Raw genomic sequence first — 25213 nt, forward strand, 5'->3', positions numbered from 1 at the left:
TGTGAGTGCATGTGCATGGTCCTCCGTGGCTCCGTTGGGCAGCAGCTAGCCTAGCGGTTAGAGCGTTGGGCCAGTAACCGAAAGGTCGCTGGTTCGAATACCCGAGGTGTCAAGGTGAAAATCTGCCGATGTGCTATTAAGCAAGGCACTTAACCCTAATTTGTTCCAGGGGCGCCTTACTACTATGGCTGACCCTGTAAAACAACATGTCACTGCACCTATCAGGTGTATTTCACAATAATATTTATATTTATAACGGCAGGATTATGGGTTAAATTCCCTTTGGGACCACCAATAGAAAATGCATGCGGTTAAGTGTCTGCTAAAACGGCATATATTGTTATACTATATATTAGTCCTGTGACAGAGATTATTTTAGAGTTCGCATTTTACTTAGACCACACTGCCACGTTTCACTCACTTTACCTCGTTTGGTGTGTGTGTAGGTGACACTGACCTGACTCTTCCCGCTGGTGGAGCTGCTGGCTTCCTGTCAGAGATGATTGGCTGAGGATGTCAGACATGCGGGCGGAGCTCAGAGCCTTGCCAGCCAATAGGCTCATCCCAGACATGGGCTCGGCCTGGTCCTGAGGCGGTACAGAAAGACACGTTAAGTACATAAACGCACGCACACAGACAATTCCAAATTGACCCCGAGTCCCTAACCCTAGGCATGCCACACAGATCTGAAAAGGTACGTATGAGCAACAAGGTCCATTGTGCCCTCTGATAGTTTACCTAGCCTAAGACCTATCCATTGAAACTATCCAGTCCTTTGAGAGCTACACAAGAGGCTGAGAGTTTCTGTAGATTCTACTTCTGTGTGTCCCAAACGGAGCACATGATGGCACCGTGAGAGACTCACATAGGCGTCGTCGCAGGTCTGGATGGTGTGGTGGCGCTGTAGCTGGCCCCGGGGCCGATAGCCGTCCCCCTGGGGGCCCCTGGTGGAGTAGCCCACTCCGTTACGGTCAGGCACGCCCTGCTCCATAACCTGCTGCCCCTGGGTCCTGCAGTCAACATGCTCATTGTCTGGAAGGGGGAAGAGAGGGAGGGAGGGATTACTGAATTTGCTAAGTTAACAATGTAGAATATAGCTTGTGTGACCGAAGCAGGAATGTGTAAAAAGCATGTGAGTATCAGCATACAGGGATGTGAAAGCTGTTTGACACCATAGAAATAGAATGTACAGAATCTAAATAGTCCTTCTATTTCTACGGTTGAGCCTGCTTGACCCTTACCTCTGGTTGTGGTGGTGCTCCTGATGTAACCGTGTCTGTGTGTGGGGGAGTTGTAGGGGGGCGTCCCTCCCTGGGGGGGGCCCAGCAGGTCATGGCCGTCCCCACAGCCTTGGGCCTTGGCCAGGAGGCCCTCATGGTATCCGGGTGGCAGGTCATCCTCCTCCATGCTCTCTGAGTGGGGCAGGCTGGGGGGCTGGACGTCTGGGGGCCTGATCTGGAGGAGGTGGTGGTAGGGGCTTCCCGGCTCCAGAGACTCCCCTTGGCCGAGCTGGCGCAGCAGCAGCATTTCCGTGTAGTCCTGGGGCACGTTGGGGGAAGTGGGGGGTGCCGGTCGAGGGCTCTGCCTCTTCAGCAGGGAGGCCAGGTCCTGGGGTGGCAGGCGGGGGTCGGCGTGGCCCGTCAGGGAGTGGCGGGGAGAGAGGAGACCCTGTAGGGTGGGGGTGACATGCTGCTGGGGCCGGTACTCCAGGGGGGTGGGGGAGAGGAGAGCCTGCTGCAAGGCAGAGGGGCTCCCGTAGCCCCCGCCTCCAGTGCCACCGACCACCCCACCCTGGTAGCCCTCCATCCCTGGCACCTTGAGGGAGGTCCCCTGGAGGTAGGGGTTGTAGCCCCCCACCACCCCCGATGGCCGAGACCCCTCGCCGAACAGATGGGGGTTAAAGGCAGCCTGGTCGTATGTGTTGAACCGTCCGAGGCTGCGACTGGGGAGCGAGGGACCAGGGAAGAGAGGGGAATAGTCAGCTTATATGCTACTTGCAACAAAATGTACCATCCAATGCAAATACTTCTGAGAGGGGAAAAAAACAAATACACCATTGAGATGAAGTATTTTGGATTAAGGAAGTATACAAGCAATAAATGGCAGTTATTATTAGTAGTACTATAAAAAATTAAATGAGTTAATATGAACAGTATGAGTGGTGAGAGAAGTATGACAAAACACAAATATGCCTACGTGATTCTGACATGACAATACAATTCTACATCTTCAATACAACAGTTTGACCCACTATTATGGGTGATAATTAGCACAGAAGCCTTCCGGAATTAAAGGAGTCATGGTATTGAGTGACAACCTCAAATACACCCAAAATCTGTTGCTTTGCCAGAGGAAATGAAAGGAAAATCAAACGATGAGGTAACCACCGAGCTTGTCACCCCCTCTCAGTGAACGTGGTCTAGGCTTAGCATAGAAATACAACACAGACTGTTGGGTGCGTGTTTAGGTCCTACAGTGTTACTACCAGCTGGGGTGGAGGAGAAATACAACACACAGACTGTTGGGTATAGGAATTCCTAGTTCCTACCAGCTGGAAGGGACACTCCTACCCCGAGCAGTCATCCCACCACCTACGCCCATTTAGTCAGCCAATCTCAGCGGGGGAATCAGCGGCGGTGGGACGTCTCCTTATTCAGCCAAGTAGGTTTTTTGGTTTATCAAAACACTTTGGTCACAGTGGTATTTCTCAATGTAAAAACCCACAAGATTTTGTCTGAAATCCACTAACCTATCAAGTGTAAGACCCTGTTGTCCCTGAATAGCAGGGGCGTAAACAACTCATTTCGCCCCGCAGGTCTCATTCGGTCTTCACAGAGGTCCCGAGGGCGGCACTTAATATTGATTACATTTCCTCGCAGTCAAAAAGTGCAAAAGATAACATAACCTCTATGCATTTTCTTAATGCTCCCTGACTGTCTAGCTTTCCTTTTCGAAAGGGCCAGATTGAATGGGCTCACTGGGTCCATTTGCTTGACACCCCTGCTATATAGAGTACTTTTGACCAGGGCACGTGGTCTAAAGGAGTTCAGGATATAGGAAAATTGGCTGCCATTTAGGATGCATCCCATGCTGCCTCTAAATCCCACCTCCCAATAATACAAGCCCAAAAGTATTTACACCATGGGCAACACGGTTTATAAAACATAATTATGAGTGAGTTTTGGGTTTCAGGAACATGGCTTCCTACGGTTGACTGAGGTATGACAGACTGAAATCTACAATAACTGAAGGAGGGTGGGGGGGGGTAGATGAAATGGAGGTATTTACAGTGTGAGGACATGCGAGAAAGTCCAAAACACAGAGTTGAAGAACATGAAAGTTTAAGAAAAGTGATGGAGGGAAAACTAAAACTAAAATCAAAAAGTGCAAAGGGGAACAGCCATGACGGGTCAGCCACACAGGCAGCGTGAGGGTCACCTGTGGGTCTCGGCATTGTCTGCGCTCAGCTGCTTCCCCAGGACCCGGTGGGAGCCCGGCGTGGAAAGGAAAGCCTGCTGCTGGCGCTGCAGGGCCCCGCCCCCTCCCAGCTCCACCTCTTGCACCTGGATAGTCACCTGCTGCTGGGGCATGGGGACACCCCCCCCACGGGAAGAGGAGCAGGGCTGCTGCTGCTGGGGGGGCAGTGTGACGGGGCGGAGGCCGCAAGGGGGGGGACTCCCGCTGGAGGGCTGGTAGAGGGCGGGGGCTTGCTGGTACTGCACCGCTGATGGTACACCTGGGGGGAGGAGGGAGAGATCAGTCAGTCAGGAGAGAGCTAATACACCTACAAACAGGTTATTTCAACCATCACTTAGTCTTAATAAGGGATCATTAACAATTTTGTCACATTGACTGATCATTCAGTCCTTTAGTCCAATAAAAAGACAAGTAGGAATAAGGGGTGGAGTTAGAACTCACCGTGCCCCTGCATCATCGCTGTTGGAGGGGGACTCTGATTGGGCTGTCTGAAAAGGTTGTTGCTGGGATGTGTAGGCGGTGGGCTGGAGGGCTGGATATGCAACCTGAGGGAAGGGAGAGAACAGACAGGGATGTAAATAACACTTCAAATCAATAGAGCAGCACAAAAGCCTGGCTTGTTGGTGGAGCTTCTCTGATCTGCACGACATGTGTTTAGCAGACTATTGCCATAGAGCGTGTTCCATTGAACCTGTGCGCATAAAAATAAATGCTTTTTTTTAGACACTAATGAGTATCATCAGTCTCTTGCTCAGAGTGTGCGGGTGTTGACAACTCAGGTTGTGTGTGTGTGTGGTGTTTTCACCTCTGGAGCTGGTGGGTAAGGTGACTGGGCTGGCAGTCTCCGTGTCCCAAAGACAGGGCCTGCAGAATGGAGAGAAAGATTTAGCTAATGGGGAAACTATTTAGGAACGCATAATGGCATGTGTTTACGGTGTTTGTGTCACATCGACCAGCATTTCCCAGTGTGTGAGTGTCTTTCAGGCTCAAAGTGACTTGCATCTGCTGGTGTAGAAAGCACTGCTCCAGCTGATACAAACCACGCAGTGTGTGTGTGTGTGTGTGTCTCTGTGTATGTGTGTCTTTCTCTGTGTGTGTGTGTGTGTGTGTCTCTGTGTATGTGTGTCTGTGTCTTTCTCTGTGTGTGTGTGTCTCTGTGTGTCTGTGTCTTTCTCTGTGTGTCTGTGTGTGTGTGTCTGTCTTTCTCTGTGTGTCTGTGCCGTTCTCTGTGTATGTGTGCCTGTGTATGTGTGTCTTTCTCTGTGTGTCTCTGTGTGTGTGTCTGTCTTTCTCTGTGTGTCTCTATGTGTGTGTCTGTGTCGTTCTCTGTGTGTGTGTGTCTGTCACCGCGTGCGCGCGCGAGTGTGTGTGTGTGCCTGTGTCGGTGTGTGTCACAGTGACCTGTATCTGCTGGTGTAGAATCTGCTGTTCCTGCTGGTACAGGAAATGCTGTTGTTGTGTGTGCTCAAGCAGCCTCTCGTCCTGGGGGCAAGCGTACATCTTCTGCAGCTGCTCACACTCCTGGTACACATACGCGCACAAACACACAACAAACATATTGTTGTTAGAGACCACACAAAGAAAGACAGTGGAACCTGAAATATAATGAATAGCATTACTTGCGGTCACTTTCACACAGAATACCCCATCCGACGATAATATAGAATGCAACAATAAAAGAGATTCAAATCAATTCTTTGTTGCATGTCAGAAAAGGCCATTTCATTCTTATGTATTTTGGATGGGCAATAAAGCTTTTTGATTTAAATTGAATCCATTTCAGGGTCTATGAGGTTTGTATGTAAGGCATGTGGTCCTTCCTTACACTTTTAAAATGGCTGTTAACTCCCTAATACAGACCGGTTCTGAAGTCATCAATATAGAATTTTCCCTATTGCCCTGTTGTGTACTGTTACAACAACCTTGGAGATCCCTCCGCCACCCCTCTAGCGCTAGTCTCTCATCACAGCCTCGACATTAAACTGTTAAATCGATTAGCTGATATCTAGCCTGGTCCCAGCACTGTTTGTGCTATCATTTTGGCATGACAAAGAGTTGACATGATAGCACAAACAGATCTGGGACAAGGCTAGCGGACTTGGTTCTGGGTCACGTAATGACTTCAGCTTTGACCGAGGGCAGAAGTACTGGCGACATCAATGGCAGCTTGTTTTGTATTGACGCTCACCCCCGTGACCCAAACAGCCTAGTGTTTACTCTCACCATAACACCATCCCAAACTTGAGTCTGTGGGATTACCCCTTAATTACCACCCCAGTGACATCAGCACCCTTAGGCCAATCCCAAATATCCTCAAACCTGCTGAACCTCTTGATGCCCCCACCTTGGATCTGTGTCTATTACACACCGACTCGATTGCTAAAGCAGTTCAGTGTTTCAGTCCAACACTGCACAATCTGTCCTTGTGTATGGAATCAGACTAATTGAAGGTTAAGTGGGAGTAAGTGGATTACATCAAGTGCCTGCACACTGAGGTGCAGAAGGAAGATAGAGTGAAACACAAGTGTATGGGGTAAGGCAGGACAATGCTTAGGAGCTGCAGTGCTTACCCAAAGAAGTATTGTAGACTGCAGAGCAATGTAAAAAAAAAAAAAAAAAAACACAAGTTTGGTTTTGGTAAGTCTTTACATATTGAAATATAGTTGAACGGCAGCCTCGGCGCTGTGTAGAGGTGCAGGTGACAGAAGGTCGAAAAAAAGATGGATGGAAGGAAAAAAAAAAAAGATGAAAAAAAAGTACATCGATGACTTGTTCTTTACATGGAAACATATTGAATGAAAAGCAGAAAATTAAAAATGTCCTTGGTTTCGGAGAATGGTAGAATGGTATGGTTTCTGGAAAAAAAGATGGATGGGAGGGAGGGGTCTTTAAGTATACAGACTAAACAAGAAGAAACCTGTGTTTTGGTGTCTCTACACTGGTCGATACAATGGAGCAGGTAGGTACGGGGTTAAGGCAGGGCCAGCGGGAGCAGGTGGGTAAGGGGGAAATAAGGACCAGCGGGTTTGAGAGAATGAGAATTACAAGAGGCCTTTCAACTGATGGGACCTCAATGGAGAGCCAGAACATCCAGAGGCAAAAGTAGAGCACTTGACAAGCTATTTAGCTATGTGCGTATGCAAGTGATTCTATTGTGACAAAGGCATTAATTGAATCACGGTAAGACACGCTCTTTTCCCCGGATGCGTTAACAAAATACTTTCCAGTGAGGCCAGACAGTTTAGTATGACGATAGACAACATCAGGGAGTCCGTCATTAAGACACCGGGACAGTACAAAGTGGAGACGTACACACTGACTCTACACTGAATCTTCTCTAAAGAGGCTCAGTATCTAAATCTGTCCTTTCACTGTGTAGGAAAACAAGTGGATGACGTCAAGGGAGGCTTGTGTGGCATTCACACTTGCGCCCCAGGGGTTGTGGGCACCTATGTAGGAGAGGCAGGTAGATACATTGGAGCAGGTACGGGGTAAGGCTATGCTCAGGAGCAGCAGGTACAGTGGGGCAAAAAAAGTATTTAGTCAGCCACCAATTGTGCAAGTTCTCCCACTTAAAAAGATGAGAGAGGCCTGTAATTTTCATCATAGGTACACTTCAACTATGACAGACAAAATGAGATTTTTTTTTAACAGAAAATCACATTGTAGGATTTTTTATGAATTTATTTGCAAATGATGGTGGAAAATAAGTATTTGGTCAATAACAAAAGTTTATCTCAGTACTTTGTTATATACCCTTTGTTGGCAATGACAGAGGTCAAACGTTTTCTGTAAGTCTTCACAAGGTTTTCACACACTGTTGCTGCTATTTTGGCCCATTCCTCCATGCAGATCTCCTCTAGAGCAGTGATGTTTTGGGGCTGTTGCTGGGCAACACGGACTTTCAACTCCCTCCAAAGATTTTCTATGGGGTTGAGATCTGGAGACTGGCTAGGCCACTCCAGGACCTTGAAATGCTTCTTACGAAGCCACTCCTTCGTTGCCCGGGCGGTGTGTTTGGGATCATTGTCATGCTGAAAGACCCAGCCACGTTTCATCTTCAATGCCCTTGCTGATGGAAGGAGGTTTTCACTCAAAATCTCACGATACATGGCCCCATTCATTCTTTCCTTTACACGGATCAGTCGTCCTGGTCTGCCCCAAAGCTTGATGTTTCCACCCCCATGCTTCACAGTAGGTATGGTGTTATTTGGATGCAACTCAGCATTCTTTGTCCTCCAAACACGACGAGTTGAGTTTTTACCAAAAAGTTATATTTTGGTTTCATCTGATCATATGAAATTCTCCCAATCTTCTTCTGGATCATCCAAATGCTCTCTAGCAAACTTCAGACGGGCCTGGACATGTACTGGCTTAAGCAGGGGGACACGTTTGGCACTGCAGGATTTGAGTCCCTGGCGGTGTAGTGTGTTACTGATGGTAGGCTGTGTTACTTTGGTCCCAGCTCTCTGCAGGTCATTCACTAGGTCCCCCCGTGTGGTTCTGGGATTTTTGCTCACCGTTCTTGTGATCCTTTTGACCCCATGGGGTGAGATCTTGCATGGAGCCCCAGATCGAGGGAGATTATCAGTGGTCTTGTATGTCTTCCATTTCCTAATAATTGCTCCCACAGTTGATTTCTTCAAACCAAGCTGCTTACCTATTGCAGATTCAGTCTTCCCAGCCTGCTGCAGGTCTACAATTTTGTTTCTGGTGTCCTTTGATAGCTCTTTGGTCTTGGCCATAGTGGAGTTTGGATTGTGACTGTTTGAGGTTGTGGACAGGTGTCTTTTATACTGATAACAAGTTCAAACAGGTGCCATTAATACAAATAACGAGTGGAGGACAGAGGAGCCTCTTAAAGAAGAAGTTACAGGTCTGTGAGAGCCAGAAATCGTGCTTGTTTGTAGGTGACCAAATACTTATTTTCCACCATAATTTGCAAATAAATTCATAAAAAATCCTACAATGTGATTTTCTTGGATTTTTTTTCTCATTTTGTCTGTCATAGTTGAAGTGTACCTCTAATGAACATTACAGGCCTCTTTCATCTTTTTAAGTGGGAGAACTTGCACAATTGGTGGCTGACTAAATACTTTTTTGCCCCACTGTAGATACATTGGAGCGGGACTATGCTCAGGAGCTGCAGGCAGAGGTAAATCAGGACGAGTCTCTCGTGAAAGAAGAAAACATTCAAATGCTTTGTCTTTCGGGAGGCTGTGAGATACAGTGGTTTGAGAAAGTACTCAGAACCCTTGAATGTTTCTAAAAGAGATTTAAAAAAAAAAATTCATACCCCATAATGACAAAGCAAAAACAGGTTTTTACAAATGTTTGCAAATGTATTAAATTTTTTTGAAATATCACATTTACATAAGTATTCAGACCCTTTATTTAGTACTTTGTTGAAGAACCTTTGGAAGCGATTACAGCCTCGAGTCTTGGGTATGACGCAACAAGCTTGGCACATCTGTATTTGGGCACGTTCTCCCATTCTTCTCTGCAGATCCTCTCAAGCGCTTTCAGGTTGGATGGGGAGCGTTGCTGCACAGCTATTTTCAGGTCTCTCCAGAGATGTTCGATCGGGTTCAAGTCAGGGCTCTGGCTGGGTCACTCAAAAACATTCAGAGACTTGTCCCGAAAGACTTTAAACTTGATATCATCAGACCAGGGAATCTTGTTTCACATGGTCTGAGTACTTTAGGTGCCTTTTGGCAAACTCCAAGCAGGCTCTCATGTGCCTTTTACTGAGGAGTGGCTTCCATCTGGCCACTCTACCATAAAGGTCTGATTGGTGGAGTGCTGCAGAGATGGTTGTCATTCTGGAAGGTTCTCCCATCTCCACAGAGGAACAATGGATCTTTGTCAGAATGACTATCAGGTTCTTGGTCACCTCCCTGACCAAGGCAATTCTCCCCCGATTGCTCAGTTTGGCTGGGCGGCCAGCTCTAGGAAGAGTCTTGGTGGTTCCAAACCTCTTCCATTTAAGAATGACGGAGGCCACTGTGTTCTCGGGGATCTTCAATGGTGCAGACATTTTTTGTTACCCTTCCTCAGATCTGTGCCTTGACACAGTCCTGTCTCTGAGCTCTACGGACAATTCCTTCGACCTCATGGCTTGGTTTTTGCTCTGACATGCACTGTCAACTTTGGACCCTATATAGACAGGTGTGTGCCTTTCCAAATCAAGTCCAATCAATTGAATTTACCACAGGTGGACTCCAATCAAGTTGTAGAAACATCTCAAGGATGACCAAAGTAAACAGGATGCACCTGAGCTCAATTTCAAGTCTTATAGCAAAGGGACTGAATACTTACGTAAATAAGGTATCTGTTTTCTATTTTTCATAAATTTGTAAAGATATGTGAAAACGTGTTTTCGCTTTGTCATTATGAGGTATAGTGTGTAGATTATCGAGGATTTGTGTTTATTTAATCAATTTTAGAATAAGGCTGTAACATAAAATGTGGGAAAAGTCAAGGCGTCTGAATACTTCCTGAATGCACTGTATGTACCAGGTGTGGGTGCACAGAACCAGGTGGGGGTGTACAGAACCAGGTGGGGGTGTACAGAACCAGGTGGGGGTGTACAGAACCAGGTGGGGGTGTACAGTACCTGTTTGAGCTGCCTGATGAGGCTGCTGTTCTCCAGGTGGATCTTAAAGGCCTGTATGGTGGTGGCCCCATCGGAGAAGCGCCTCACGGGGGAGAAACGCTCCATGGGCAAGTGCAGGGTGTTACAGTCCTTGTAGATGGACCTGGGGAGAAGCGCAGAGCCGCAAACAAACAGACACATAGACAGGAGCCAGACATACATAGAAATGGATACAGAGGTGAAGTCGCATACAGACAGAAAAATGAAAAATCACATTTACATGAGCTCCTCTGGTCTCTCTGCATCATCATAATGTCACTGTAAACAAACAGCTGATCCTAGAACCGTGAGCAGAGGATCCACAGCAACACACAGCAGGACTGCGTTGCGGTGTTGTCATACCCAGTCCAAACCAAGACCTGATCGGCAAGGTCATTTGGAGAATCCAATACCTGAAGCGTCCTTCAGTTGCAGTCAAACAAGCAAAAAAATTGTCTATACCGAGAATCGCTAGCTAGAGAAATCAGAGAATAACTAGGCTGACTCAAACTGGCTGTAGAACGAACGGCTTGGAATAATTACAATAAAGATGCTTCTCCTAAACTGAGCTGAGCGTGTTCAATCAGTATCAGAAGACCAGCCGCATGTATCAAACGTCTCAGATTGCTGATTTAGGATCAGTTTTGCCCGGGTAAGATCCCAATGAACGAGATTAGATGGGGAGCTGATCCTAGATCAGCACTCCTACTCTGAGACGCTCGATGATATCTGTCCTCAGCCAATGAGATGGCAACTTCCCCACAACCAAGACTGTCCAACGGCTGACCTGCAGCTCAGGATAACTCGAAGCCCGGCGCAAGGCTCTGATAACTGGTTCTGTTACCTTACCTACCCCTGGATCACTAGAAGTCCTCATGTCGTATGCTTCAAGCTGGTGACTGTGATAGTGTAACCTGCATGGTGCAATAGGGTCCAGGTTCCTGCTCCTGTGTGCTGGCTGGAGCCCATTCATGCCCCCCCCCATCCCCCCCGGTATGGACTTCCAGCTCATTATAGCGTGAGAATGTGTCTCTGTGAATGTTTCCTAAGTTCCTGTGCCCCTTTCCCTGGCTCGCTGAATGCTGGCGCCCATGCACCCCCCCCAGTGAGGACTTTTGGCTCAGTGAAGGGGGTGTATGTGTGTATTTAGTGCTTGTTTCCCTATCTCTAGATACTATCCCTGCTCCCTCGTTGCTGTGAGTCGGGGGCCCATGCATGCCCCCCCTGGGCTGGGGCGTGGTGTTTGTCAGCCTCAGTGTGGGGCCCCTCACCGGCAGTGCTGCTCCGGGGCCCACCCCCTCTGTCGGGAGCCCTGGGGCCTCTGCGAGTCTGCCAGCGGCTCACCGCCGTGCGCCGTGCTCATGAGCGCGTGCGTCGTGTGCCGCTTGGAGCGGTTCGCCAAGTACCTGGGCCGCGGGGAGGGAGACAGGAAGCAGCACTGGTCAGCTCTCCGTCCTCATTGGGGGAGGGGGAAAAAACCCATCCTCACCCTTCCTTCAGGCAGGACGAATCACACATCAGATAACGCCCACAACCCCCCGTTCCAATTTGAGGATTGGATTGTTTGAGCAAGCTTAGTGTAAGCGAAGCCGTGGCGGGATAATTTGGCGGCATAATTTGAAATGAGAGAGAGAGATATTTTAAGAGGAGATTTAGAGAGGTAGATTTGGTAGAAGTTGGAGAGGAGTTGATTGATCGCCTTATGAAAGCCAGTTGCGTGATGAGAGGGGCGCACCGGAACAATAGTGGCCAGGTCCCCCGGTGGCAGAAAGCAGTGCTGCAGCCTACTTGCATCTCAACTCCCAGTAACCCAGGAACACCAGCGCTTCTACGGTCACGCTCCAAAGCCCCCCTGTCCCTGTCACCCTCCCAGGCTTACCTCTGCACCGCCTCCTGGTCGGGCTCCCCGTCAGATCCCTCCTCATCCACCGGAGCCACAGCCGCGATGGGGTGCTGCAAGAGAGAGGGAGAGGGAGAACGGGACAAGGAGATAGAGAACATGAGGAAAAACAATGTTGGACAGTGACACTCTGAAAACAGGTGGGGGGTGTATAAAACCACCGTCACCTCAGTAGACAGAGCAGGTACATTGGCACTGACAGAGCAGGTACATTGGCACTGACAGAGCAGGTAAATAGGCACTGACAGAGCAGGTAAATGGGCACTGACAGAGCAGGTAAATGGGCACTGACAGAGCAGGTACATGGGCACTGACAGAGCAGGTACATTGGCACTGACAGAGCAGGTAAATAGGCACTGACAGAGCAGGTAAATAGGCACTGACAGAGCAGGTAAATAGGCACTGACAGAGCAGGCAAATAGGCACTGACAGAGCAGGCAAATAGGCACTGGCAGAGCAGGTACATAGGCACTGGCAGAGCAGGTACATAGGCACTGGCAGAGCAGGTACATAGGCACTGGCAGAGCAGGTACATAGGCACTGGCAGAGCAGGTACATAGGCACTGACAGAGCAGGTACATGGGCACTGACAGAGCAGGTACATGGGCACTGACAGAGCAGGTACATGGGCACTGACAGAGCAGGTACATGGGCACTGACAGAGCAGGTACATGGGCACTGACAGAGCAGGTACATGGGCACTGACAAAGCAGGTACATGGGCACTGACAGAGCAGGTACATGGGCACTGACAGAGCAGGTACATGGGCACTGACAGAGCAGGTACATGGGCACCGACAGAGCAGGTACATGGGCACTGACAGAGCAGGTACATGGGCACTGACAGAGCAGGTACATGGGCACTGACAGAGCAGGTACATGGGCACTGACAGAGCAGGTACATAGGCACTGACAGAGCAGGTACATAGGCACTGACAGAGCAGGTACATAGGCACTGACAGAGCAGGTACATAGGCACTGACAGAGCAGGTACATAGGCACTGACAGAGCAGGTTAATAGGCACTGACAGAGCAGGTACATAGGCGCTGACAGAGCAGGTTAATAGGCACTGACAGAGCAGGTACATAGGCACTGACAGAGCAGGTTAATAGGCACTGACAGAGCAGGTACATAGGCACTGATAGAGCAGGTACATGGGCACTGACAGAGCAGGTAAATAGGCACTGACAGAGCAGGTACATAGGCACTGATAGAGCAGGTACATGGGCACTGACAGAGCAGGTACATAGGCACTGACAGAGCAGGTACATAGGCACTGACAGAGCAGGTACATAGGCACTGACAGAGCAGGTACATAGGCACTGACAGAGCAGGTAAATAGGCACTGACAGAGCAGGTTAATAGGCACTGACAGAGCACATGGCATAGTAGACTGGACTAGACAAAAACTTAAGTGACCTGGGTTTAAATAGTATTTAGGCTAACTTTCAAAGACATTTGAAAGTACACTTTAAAAATATATATATATATATATATTTTTAACACAAGTAGTTGAATACTGGGATGTATTTGGAAATACACTGGGAAAGTACTGGCATGTATTTGAAAATACTCAAATACACAGTATATTTTCAAATACAAATAAATACTCCCATGCATTTGAACCCAGTATTTAAAATAATCGATTTGCAAATAAGTATTTGAAAATATTTTCAAATAGTTGGCATTTAAAAAAAATGTATTTTTATGGTATCCAATTGTTAGTAGTTACTATCTTGTCTCATCGCTACAACTCCCGTACGGGATCGGGAGAGACGAAGGTCGAGAGCCATGCGTACTCCGAAACACAACCCAACCGAGCCGCACTGCTTCTTAACACAGCGCGCATTATACACAGAAAATAAGTATTTAAATAACAAATACACATGCATTTGAATCCAGTTCTGGCTCTTAAACACACACACACACTAACATTGGGAGGGCAGGGACTCACAGGGTTGGCGACCAGAGGGGACTGTCCCCGTGGCCTCTTCAGTAGCTGGGCGTGCAGCTGGATGTTGGCCCCACCATCCGAGGCCCTGCGGCCCAGGGGCCCCATGCCATTCAGCAGCTGCAGGGTGGGCGGCTGCAGCAGGGACTGCTCCTGGAGGGACAGAGAGCGGGAGGAACATCAGTTTGGCCCATACATATATAAATATACATAGACTATGTAACTATACTCTGTCACACCACACACACACACTTTCTGATCCCTCACCTTGTATTCCAGCTGCTGTGTGGGCTGCAGGTGTGGGTTCTGGGTGGGCATCAGTGTGTGCATGTGCCCCATGGTGGGGGGCATGGGGAAGGGGGGCTGGGGGGCCACACGGGGGAACCCAGGGGGCAGCTTCTGCAGGTCCTCCTGCATCTCCGTCCTGATAGAGAACACAGTCAGCAAGGAGATGAAAGCAAACATGTACACACACACACGCACGCACACACGCGCATGCGCGCACACACACACGCAAGTACACACACGTACGTACACACACACACACAATGATAAAAGACGGCCAGACAAACAGCCAGACAGACGGCAAGACAGACCGACGGCCAGACAAATGGCCAGACCGGCGGACAGACAGGAGAGACAAGGTGAATACAGTACCTGGGGTCTGGGACGCCAACAGTGTGACGCCTCATGGACAGGTAGCGAGCCATGGCCTCTGGAGACGGCTCCTCTGCGTCATCACTGTCCAGGGCCATGTTTCCGTCCGGCTACACAGCAAAGGACAAACAATATCTGTATGTGTAACAATGCATTCCTTTCTGTATGTGGTATGCCAGTGTGTATCTGAGTAATTCAGAGTTGGATGTATGTGAATCACAGGGTTATATTAGTGTAGGATCCCACAAAACAACACAATTGCTGTGCAGTCTAGATCTAGTCTAGTCTACAAGTTCTTAAGTTCCTACTTAAAAAGGCCAGTGCAGTTTTATATATTTCCTCACTGTGAGGTTAGAATAATACTGTGAAATTGTGGAAATCTCTGCCTGTTTAGGTGGGATGGAGTTCTGGCCTGCCTGGTAAATTAGCTAATAGAACAATAAGATAGAGAGTCCCAAACGTCACTGCCAACAACAGCTAGTTTAGACTACAGTCCAAGCAAAATTCTTGCTTGAGAAATTGCTCTTTGCTAAAAAGCTATTTTTGTTTCTTTTTGACCGTTTAATTGAAAACAAATCGCAGTACGGTACTTAAATTGTTACCCAGAAATTATTTTGTATCGAGATAAAAAAAAAAACGTCTTGGACTTTAAAGAAGTGTATAATAATCTTACAGCGACCATAGCAAACAGGCCACCATGTCAGTGTCACTAGAGCAGCTGCATCGCAGGATTGTGAAATGGATGTGGGTGGACTCACTAACCTCAACGATCTGGTTCTCTGGGTTGATCAGCTGGACGTGAGGGACATTCATGCTAACGGGATTACCCTGCTGATCCGTCTGCAGGAAAAAGACACGCGCACACACAAACACACACACACACACATCTAAGGTCACTCCATGATCAAACCTGATTGGCTAGCAATCTGCTCTGGCCTGCTGATAGGGGGATGTGGGTCACTCTGTTCACCTCAACATAACGGATGGTGTGAGCATGGTGAAGTTAATTACACTTTGGTCACTACAAAGATACAGGCGTCCTTCCTAACTCAGTTGTCGGAGAGGAAGGAAACCTCTCAGGGATTTCACCGTGAGACCAATGGTGACTTTACAACAGTTACTGAAAACTGAGGATGGATCAACAACATTGTAGTTACTCCAAAATACTAACCTAACTGACAGAGTGAAAAGAAGGAACCCTGTACAGAATAAAAATATTCCAAAGCATGTATTGTATTTGCAACAAGGCACTAAAGTAATACTGCAAAACATGTGGCAAAGCAATTCACATTTTGTCTTGAATACAAAGTGTTATGTTTAGGTCAAATCCAATACAACACATTACTAAGTATCACTCTTCATATTTCCATGCATAGTGTAGGCTGCATCATGTTATGGGCATGCTTGTATTCGTAAAGAAGTGGGAATAAAAAATATATTTTTAAAGAAATTTTTTGAAAAAAAGAGTGGAGCTAAGCACAGGCAAAATCCTAGAGTAAAACCTGGTTCAGTCTGCTTTCTACCAGACACTACGAATTTACCTTCAGGCAGGATAATAACCTAAAACACAAGGCCAAATCTACACTGGAGTTGCTTACCAAGAAGACAGTGAATGTTCCTGAGTGGCCGAGTTACAGTTTTGACAGATCTGCTTGAAAACCTATGGTAAGACCTAAAAATGGTTGTCTAGCCATGATCATTAGCCAATGTGACAGAGCTTGAGGAATTTTTTAAAATAATAAATTGGCAAATGTTGCACTATCCAGGTGTCAGGTGTGGAAAGCTCTTAATGATTTACCCAGAAAGACTCACAACTGCCAAAGGTCATTTTAACATGTATTGACTCAGGTGGATTGAATAGTTTGTTTTCCAATATACACTGCTCAAAAAAATAAAGGGAACACTAAAATAACACATCCTAGATCTGAATGAATGAAATATTCTTATTAGATACTTTTTTCTTTACATAGTTGAATGTGCTGACAACAAAATCACACAAGAATTATCAATGGAAATCTAATTTATCAACCCATGGAGGTCTGGATTTGGAGTCACGCTCAAAATTAAAGTGGAAAACTTTGATGTAATGTCCTTAAAACAAGTCAAAATGAGGCTCAGTAGTGTGTGTGGCCTCCACGTGCCTGTATGACCTTTGATTTCACAGAAGTGTGATTGACTTGGAGCTACATTGTGTTGTTTAAGTGTTCCCTTTATTTTTTTGAGCAGTGTATTTAACTAGGCAAGTCAGTTAAGAACAAATTATTATTTACAATGACGGCCTAGGAACAGTGGGTTAACGGCCTTGTTCAGGTGCAGAACATCAGATTTTTACCTATCTAATCAAGATACATTAGTGTTTGTTATTTATGATTATTCTATTTATTTTTACCAATGTTAGAATTGTGTAAATCATTGACAAAAATTACAATTAAATCCATTTGAATTTCACTTTGTAACAACAAAATGTGGAAAAAGTCAAGGGGTGTGAATACTTTCTGAATACATACATTTTACGTACGGGTGGTCCCAGGAATCAAACCCACTATCCTGGTGTTGCAACTGCCATGCTCTACCAACTGAGCTACAGAGGACCACTAAAGTCCCTCTAGGATTGCAATTATAATTTTTTAAATTCAACAATGGCCCGCATATTATGCGAGGGCTTGCACACTTTACCAATCACCGCACCATTTCCACATAAAACAGTCAAATCATCTGAATATTTTGGCATAAAACTGACCCATCACCGCAGTACAAAAAGAGGGCTTGCAATTTAAACCAATCACCGCAGTACAAAAAGAGGGCTTGCAATTTAAACCAATCACCGCAGTACAAAAAGAGGGCTTGCAATTTAAACCAATCATCACAGTACAAAGAGAGGGCTTGCAATTTAAACCAATCACCGCAGTACAAAAAGAGGGCTTGCAATTTAAACCAATCACCGCAGTACAAAGAGAGGGCTTGCAATTTAAACCAATCACCGCAGTACAAAGAGAGGGCTTGCAATTTAAACCAATCACCGCAGTACAAAGAGAGGGCTTGCAATTTAAACCAATCACCGCATAATATGGTTCAATCAAGCGTCAAACTTTTCCTCATCAAATCGGACAAAATCATTGCATGTTGCCATCCAAAATGTCAGAATTGCCGCAGCAAAATCAAGCATTTTTGCCTGCAAATATCACAAAAAAAAACATTAAAAATCTTGTTACTGTAAAGCACTAATCTCTAAACGACTAAATTAATAAACTACTAACTTCTTCCATAGTTTAAACAAGTGTGAGCTCTGAACTCAGTGTACTAAGTAGTCACATTCGGTTCTGCCTTTTAAAGATTGATATGGGAGTGAAAATTCAATCCTGTCAAGTCTTGTACATTTTTCCCTGTACTGTTCTGATCCCGCACCAATTCTATAACCCCGGAACTTTCCTGTCCTGATAAAAATCACTCCCATCCCGCGCAAATTTTTACGTGCAGAAATAGCTTCCGTTAGCTGCTCGTCGCTCAAGAGACAGTTGCCTGCACAAACAGCTGATAATAACAACCACATTATGAGATGTGGGCAATGAAGGCAGCCCTTCTACTTACCCAGAGTCGGTTTAATTCACGGATATGGACTTTGGGCCTCGATTTCAAAACCTTTGCCCTAAACCAGATTAAATGGCCGGAGGTCTTTGGCGCCCATATCTGCCACCCTATCGTAGTACCGGCAATCCTCCTCTTCACCTCAGATGGAACAGGTTTAGTTAAATAGGCAAACAATTGGGCTTGACCGGTAACGTTGTCGGTAGTAAAGCAGCTAATGCCGCTTGTTCCGTTCTCCGGTTGGCATTTGATTAAACTGCAGTATTTTTATAAAAAAAATGTAACCTTTAACTAGGCAAGTCAGTTAAAAACGTATTAACAATGATAGCCTACATGGGCCAAACCCGGACGAGGCTGGGCCAATTGTGCGCTGCCCTATGGGACTCCCAATCACGGCCGGTTGTGATACAGCCGGTACTAGTGCTGCAGTGACGCCTCAAGCACTGAGATGCAGTGCCTTAGACCGCTGCGCCAATTTGGGAGCCCAAGCCTTCTGCTCAGTTCCTTCGTTGTCAAAGACAACTATCAAATTTCGCTAAAACATCGCTCTTTCCTTTGAATGGCTCTGATGTTAGTGATGTGTCCTTGGCTACAACGAGACGTTTCCATTCCTCTCTTGTAGGCTTCATCATTCACTGAAGTACAAAGGGATCTGAGGTAAAGTAGTGACTACCAGAGAAATGCACGAGAGTGAACCGACGGAAGGGGGAGGGGAGAAATACAAAAATATTATTTATCTTTTTCTAAAGTGAACTACATTAGGCCAGTTTGCTCCACAAGTTATATACCTCTAACCCCCAAAAAGACACCTAATTGTATAACTAAACCATGATATGGTATCCGTTCCATATAATCTTAGTAACCAATCAAATCAGATTCCTTAGAATCTGTAGATCCGAGGGGCAAAGGTTACCTGTACAGCGTTGAGAGGGTAGCCAATGGTGCGGGGTGTGGGCGGGGCCACGCGCAGGGTCTTGTGTTTCTTCAGGCGGTCAGAGAGCAGGCTGTAGATGGCGCTGTAGTGATCGTATGCATCAGTGTGCAGAGACTGGAGAGAACGGGCGAGAGAGGGGTGAAAACAAGACAACCGTTAGCCAATGGCATTTCATATGCACAACAGCGTTTGTCTACTGCAACAATCTTGTGTCTAGTGTGTGTGTTGGTCCCACTTGGAGTGTGCGCTCGCGGTCCAGTCCCATCTCAGACATGGCCATCAGCACCTGCTCGTTGATGAGCTCTGTCTCCCGCTCAGACTTCACCTGCTCACATTCCACTATCAACTGAGAGAGAGAGAGAGACAGAAATTCCATTAAAACATTGGGTCCATCCTTCATTGAAATCAAAGACAATGGGTCAGAGCAGTCTTGCCAGATCATCCAAAAGCAGCTTGATGGACCCAGAGTTCGGGAACTCACCCTCTCAAACTCTGGGTCGGGGTCTCCCTGCTTCATCCACTTGTTCTTACAGATCTGCTCCATGGAGAGGCGCCTACTGGGCTCCAGCACCAGCATGTGTCGGATCAGGTACTCACAGTCTGTCAGAGAGAACATGGCGTCAGAAGAGCAACACAACGCACAGCAGCCAGTCAGACCCCGTAGAAGACACCATTGTTTCAACTTGCAAGGTACTAGTGCTGGCATCGGGTCTCACCTGTGGACATGAAGAAGGGGATGCGGAACTTCCCGCTCAGCACCCGGGCCCTCAGGTTCTGGAGGGTGCTGCCGTCAAATGGCAAGGCACCACACACCAGAACATATAGCACCACGCCCAAACTCTACACACAGAGAGAGAGAGATAGAGAGAGGATGAGGAGGAGTAATCCCTCATAGGTGAGACTCTCCACCCTATTCCAAAAGTGGGCATAGACACACTCCCTGTTGGATTTGAAAGCACTGGATTGGGGTGTAAGTATGGGCTGGAAGGAATGTCGACCAATGTTAAATCTATGCCGGGAAGTGTGAACTGGGACGTAGCCATGGTCCAGTGTAGGCTATGAGGAGTAGCTGTGGTTGTTTCTTATAGGAACTAGGATTACTAAGACTAGGACACTGACCCAGATGTCCACTTTGGGTCCGTCGTACTCCTTCCCTTCAAAGAGCTCTGGGGCAGCATAGGGAGGACTCCCACACCAGGTCTTTAGTAGCTGGCCTCTGGAGAACAGGTTACTGAAGCCAAAGTCTACCATAGACAAAGGAGAGAAGTTAAAAAAAAGAGAGGAGGGAAAAAAAGAGGAGATAAGCGAGGGGGGGGGTAGATCTCTTCCCGTGATCTACCCCAACACACTCCTAGAAATCAAGTGAAAAACTATACCGGCAATCTTGATGTTGAGGTTGTGGTCCAGGAGCAGGTTTTCGGCCTTCAGGTCTCGGTGGACGATGTTGCGGCAGTGGCAGAAGTGGACGGCCGCCACGATCTGCTTGAACTTCCGCCGCGCGTCCTTCTCCGCCATCCTGCCGTGGGCCACCAGGTGGTCTGAACACAGACAGGCGAGAGGCCAAAGTTCAAATTCAGTTAATTTGCATTTTACAGGGGTTTTGCTTTGCATTTCCCCGAGATCCACCACTTCACATCACATTGAAACAATGGCGACGTCAAACGCAGGATCACAGACAAACAGATCGTCACTAGTCAGAGCCATTGATATAGGTAGTAAACCATACAATTGTGCACAAGTGGAGCATACAAAAAGACAATGGCTCACTACAAAAGACAAACTTACCAAAAATCTCCCCGCCACTGGCATATTCTGTTACCAGGTAGATCATCCTCTCGGTCTCCATTACCTGATGAGAGAGACAGACATTTGCATTGACAATATAACCGCTTCAGTCAACATCACTAAACATACGGCATCAGCAGTGTGGATCCGGTTTAGGGTGAAGTTGCCTGTAGACACTGATCTTGGGTCAGATTTGCATTCTCCATACAAACGGTTAAGGTTATGGTTGTGGGAAGGGATCCTAGATCTGTACTTAGAGCAAACTCCACCCCAGAGCTGTGATCTACTGACCTGGTAGAGACGAATGATGTGAGGGTGCCTCAGCATCTTCATGATCTGCACCTCCCTGAAGATCTTCTTCAGGTTCTCATCGTCCAGCTGGGTCTTGTCCACTATTTTGATGGCCACCTGAACAGAGACAGAAAGACAACGGAGTGGGAGTTAGTACAAGATATCTATTGAACCATTTCAAGCGAACCAAAACCATTTGAGCAAAATGACTCATCAATGAGTGACCATACCCAACTCATCAACAGGAGGTCAAAGTCAGAGCACTGATCAGGGACACAGTGGCACCCTATTCCCTATTGACTGCACTAAAGGTAGTGCACTGTATAGGTAGTAGGGTGCCATTTGGAACTCAGCCAAGGCTAGCTTTATCAAGCAGAAATTTGCTTCCTGCAACACAAAACCAAAAAAGTTCTGGGACTGTAAAGTCCATGGAGAATAAGAACACCTCCTCCCAGCTGCCCACTGCACTGAGGATAGGAAACTCTGTCACCACCGATAAATCCACTATAATTGAGAATTTCAATAAGCATTTTTCTACGGCTGGCCATGCTTTCCACCTGGCTAACCCTACCCCGGTCAACAGCACTGTACCCCAACAGCAACTCGCCCAAGCATTCCCCATTTCTCCTTCTCCCAAATCCAGTCAGCTAATGTTCTGAAAGAGCTGCAAAATCTGAACCCCTATAAATCAGCCGGGCTAGACAATCTGGATCTTTTCTTTCTAAAAAATGATCTGCCGAAATTGTTGCAACCCCTATTACTAGCCTGTTCAACCTCTTTTGTGTCGTCTGAGATGCCCAAAGATTGGAAAGCAGCTGCGGTCATCCCCCTCTTCAAAGGGGGGGACACTCTTGACCCAAACTGCTACGGACCTATATCTATCCTACCCTGCCTTTCTAAGGTCTTCGAAAGCCAAGTCAACAAACAGATTACCGACCATTTCGAATCCCACCGCACCTAATCCGCTATGCAATCTGGTTTCAGAGCTGGTCATGGGTGCACCTCAGCCATGCTCAAGGTCCTAAACAATATCTTAACCACCATCAATAAGAAACAATACTGTGCAGCCGTATTCATTGACCTGGCCAAGGCTTTCGACTCTGTCAATCACCACATCCTCATCGGCAGACTCGGTAGCCTTGGTTTCTCAAATGATTGCCTCGCCTGGTTCACCAACTACTTGTGTGTCAAATCGGAGGGCCTGTTGCCCGGCAGTCTGGCAGTCTCTATGGGGGTGCCACAGGGTTCAATTCTTGGGCCAACTCTCTTCTCTGTATACATCAATGATGTCGTTCTTGCTGCTGGTGAGTCTCTGATCCACCTCTACGCAAATGACATCATTCTGTATACTTCTGGCCCTTCTTTGGACACTGTGTTAACAACCCTCCAGATGAGCTTCAATGCCATACAACTCTCCTTCTGTGGCCTCCAACTGCTCTTAAATACCAAATGCAAGTAAAAGTAAAACCAAATGCATTCTCTTCAACCGATCGCTACCTGCACCTGCCCACCCGTCCAGCATCACTACTCTGGACGGTTCCGACTTAGAATATGTGGACAACTACAAATACCTAGGTGTCTGGTTAGACTGTAAACTCTCCTTCCAGATTCACATTAAACATCTCCAATCCAAAGTTAAATCTAGAATTGGCTTCCTATTTCGCAACAAAGCATCCTTCACGCATGCTGCCAAACATACCATCATAAAACCACTAGCCTACCCTGCCGCCTCATCTTGGCCAGGTCGCAATTGCAAATGAGAACTTGTTCTCAACTTGCCTACCTGGTTAAATAAAGGTGAATTAAAAATAAATCAAATTAATTCATATCAGATAATCAGACACTTCCTTTGGCTTAGATAAAGAACCACCAACATGGAGACAAAGAAAGCAAATATTCCCACCTCTCTCATCTCACACCATCCGCAAAAGCCAGGGAATTTGCCTTATAGGTTCGAGGAATTAGCCTAACATGTTGATCATATAATAAATAAGACATGGATTTTATAAATAGCCTAGCGCCTGTCAAAGACCCAACGAGGGGCGCACGCCTACAACTAAGCTGAGCCCCCGCAGCTAACCTGACATTGACAGAGACCTTAGGGGAGGGGTTAACTAACATAATGGCACTGAAATAACAGGTCAGCGTATACAACCCAGGGGTGTCAAACTCAATTCCTTGAGGGCTACAGCACCTTCAGAAAGTATTCACGCCCCTCGACCTTTTTCCACATTTTGTTTTGTTACAGCCTGAATTTAAATTGAATTAAATACCCCACAATGTCAAAGTGGAATTATGTTTTTCAAAATTAATAAAAAATGAAAATGTCTTGAGTCAATAAGTATTGCACCACTTTGTTCTGGCAAGCCTGAATAAGTGCAGGAATAATAATGTCCTCAGCGATGCACATAATAAGTTGCATGGACTCACTCTTTGTGCAACATGATTTTTTAATGACTACCTCATCTCTGTATCCCACACATACAGATAATTGTAAGGTCCCTCAGGCGAGCAGTGGATTTCAAACACAGATTCAACCACAAAGACCAGGGAGGTTTTCCAACGCCTCACAAAGAATGGCACCTAATTGGTAGATGGGTAAAAAAAAATAATCTTGAAAGCAGACATTGAATATCCCTTTGAGCATGGTGAAGTTATTAATTACACTTTCAATGTTGTACCAATACACCCAGTTACCACAAAGATACAGGCATCCTTCCCAAATCAGTTGCCGGAGAGGATTTCAGGGATTTCACCATGAGATCAATGGTGACTTTCAAACAGTTTGAGTTGAATGGCTGTGATAGGAGAAAACTGACAATGGATCAACGACAGTGTAGTTAGTCCACAATACGAACCTAAATGGGAGTGAAAAGAAAGAAGCCTGTACAGAATAACAAATATTCCAAAACATGCGTCCTGTTTGCAATTAGGCATTTGAGGGTGCAGTCAGATACCCAGTGGGTTGGGCGATTCGTTTCTCATCAATCATTTTGAAAAAAATGTATACCTAACTGGAAATCAACCAATTCCCCATCGTTAACACAATGGAAAGGTCAAATGCTTTATTATCTAAATGTTGAAAGTGCGTGTGGGCAACAGAGAGAAACAACATGGTGCAGTTTGAGGCCATGTGGCAGAGAGTGTTACTGGCACTGGAGATGGTGCTGTGATCAGGTGGTTCTGGGCAGAGTTGATGTTGTGGATGTTTGTGTGCATCTGTTATGTTGTCGTTTGTATGTTTTGTATTGTTTTTTTTTTTAAACGCACAGGTAATACTGCAAAAAAAACACAGCAATTACATTTTTGGCCTGAATACAAAGCATGATGTTTGGGGCAAATCCAATACAACACATTACTGAGTACCACATATTTTCAAGCATAGTTGTGGCTGCATCATGTTATGGGTATGCTTGTAATCGTTAAGAACTGCAGAGTTTTTCAGGATAAAAAATAAACAGATGGAGCTAAGCACAGGACAAATCCTAGAGGAAAACCTGGCTCAGTCTGCTTTCCACCAGACAATGGGAACACAAGGCCACATCTACAACGGAGTTGCTTACCAAGATGACAGTGACTGTTTGTCTAGGAATGATCAATAATCAACTTGACAGAGCTTGAATAATTTTGAAAAGAATAACAGACAAATATTGTAGAATCCAGGTGTGCAAAGCTCTTAGACTTACCAAGAAAGACTCACAGCTGTAATCGCTGTGTATGGTCTCAGGGGTGTGAATAGTTATGTAAATGTATTTCATTTTCAATACATTTGAAAACAATTCTAAAAACATATTTTCACTTTGTAATTAAAGGGTATTGTGTGTAGATGGGTGAGAATGTTTTTATCCATTTTGAATTCAGGCTGTAACACAACAAAATGTGGAATAAGTCAAGGGGTATGAATACTTTTTGAAGGCACTGTGTGTTTTTGCTTGTTTTTGTTATTTCCTTTTGTGTCTAATGAAGACCTAGACAACCAGGTGAGGGGTTCCTAACTAA

At 46.3% G+C, this 25213-nt stretch overlaps 1 protein-coding gene across 2 annotated transcripts in view; it reads right to left on the reverse strand.

Moving 5' to 3' along the window:
• Positions 1–25213, reverse strand: part of sik3 (SIK family kinase 3) — a 46431-nt gene that overhangs the window by 3255 nt on the left and 17963 nt on the right. The window contains exons 2-23 of one of the 2 annotated variants that reach the window (XM_036962043.2): positions 21215–21331; positions 20924–20987; positions 20515–20676; positions 20258–20382; positions 19855–19978; positions 19620–19738; positions 19374–19484; positions 19118–19252; positions 15382–15459; positions 14620–14729; positions 14230–14386; positions 13966–14115; positions 11991–12064; positions 11383–11517; positions 10094–10235; positions 4879–4998; positions 4283–4341; positions 3919–4022; positions 3439–3736; positions 1242–1942; positions 866–1032; positions 458–587 (exon numbers count right to left, since the gene is read on the reverse strand). In XM_036962043.2, coding sequence (XP_036817938.2) covers positions 458–587; positions 866–1032; positions 1242–1942; positions 3439–3736; positions 3919–4022; positions 4283–4341; positions 4879–4998; positions 10094–10235; positions 11383–11517; positions 11991–12064; positions 13966–14115; positions 14230–14386; positions 14620–14729; positions 15382–15459; positions 19118–19252; positions 19374–19484; positions 19620–19738; positions 19855–19978; positions 20258–20382; positions 20515–20676; positions 20924–20987; positions 21215–21331 — 3382 coding nt within the window. The remainder of the gene's footprint in view (positions 1–457; positions 588–865; positions 1033–1241; positions 1943–3438; positions 3737–3918; positions 4023–4282; positions 4342–4878; positions 4999–10093; positions 10236–11382; positions 11518–11990; positions 12065–13965; positions 14116–14229; positions 14387–14619; positions 14730–15381; positions 15460–19117; positions 19253–19373; positions 19485–19619; positions 19739–19854; positions 19979–20257; positions 20383–20514; positions 20677–20923; positions 20988–21214; positions 21332–25213) is intronic. The other variant, XM_036962045.2, reaches the window with a different exon arrangement.

Source organism: Oncorhynchus mykiss, chromosome 24 (genome assembly GCF_057628025.1).
Source record: "Oncorhynchus mykiss isolate SJ-2025 chromosome 24, ASM5762802v1, whole genome shotgun sequence".
Lineage (NCBI taxonomy): Eukaryota > Metazoa > Chordata > Actinopteri > Salmoniformes > Salmonidae > Oncorhynchus > Oncorhynchus mykiss.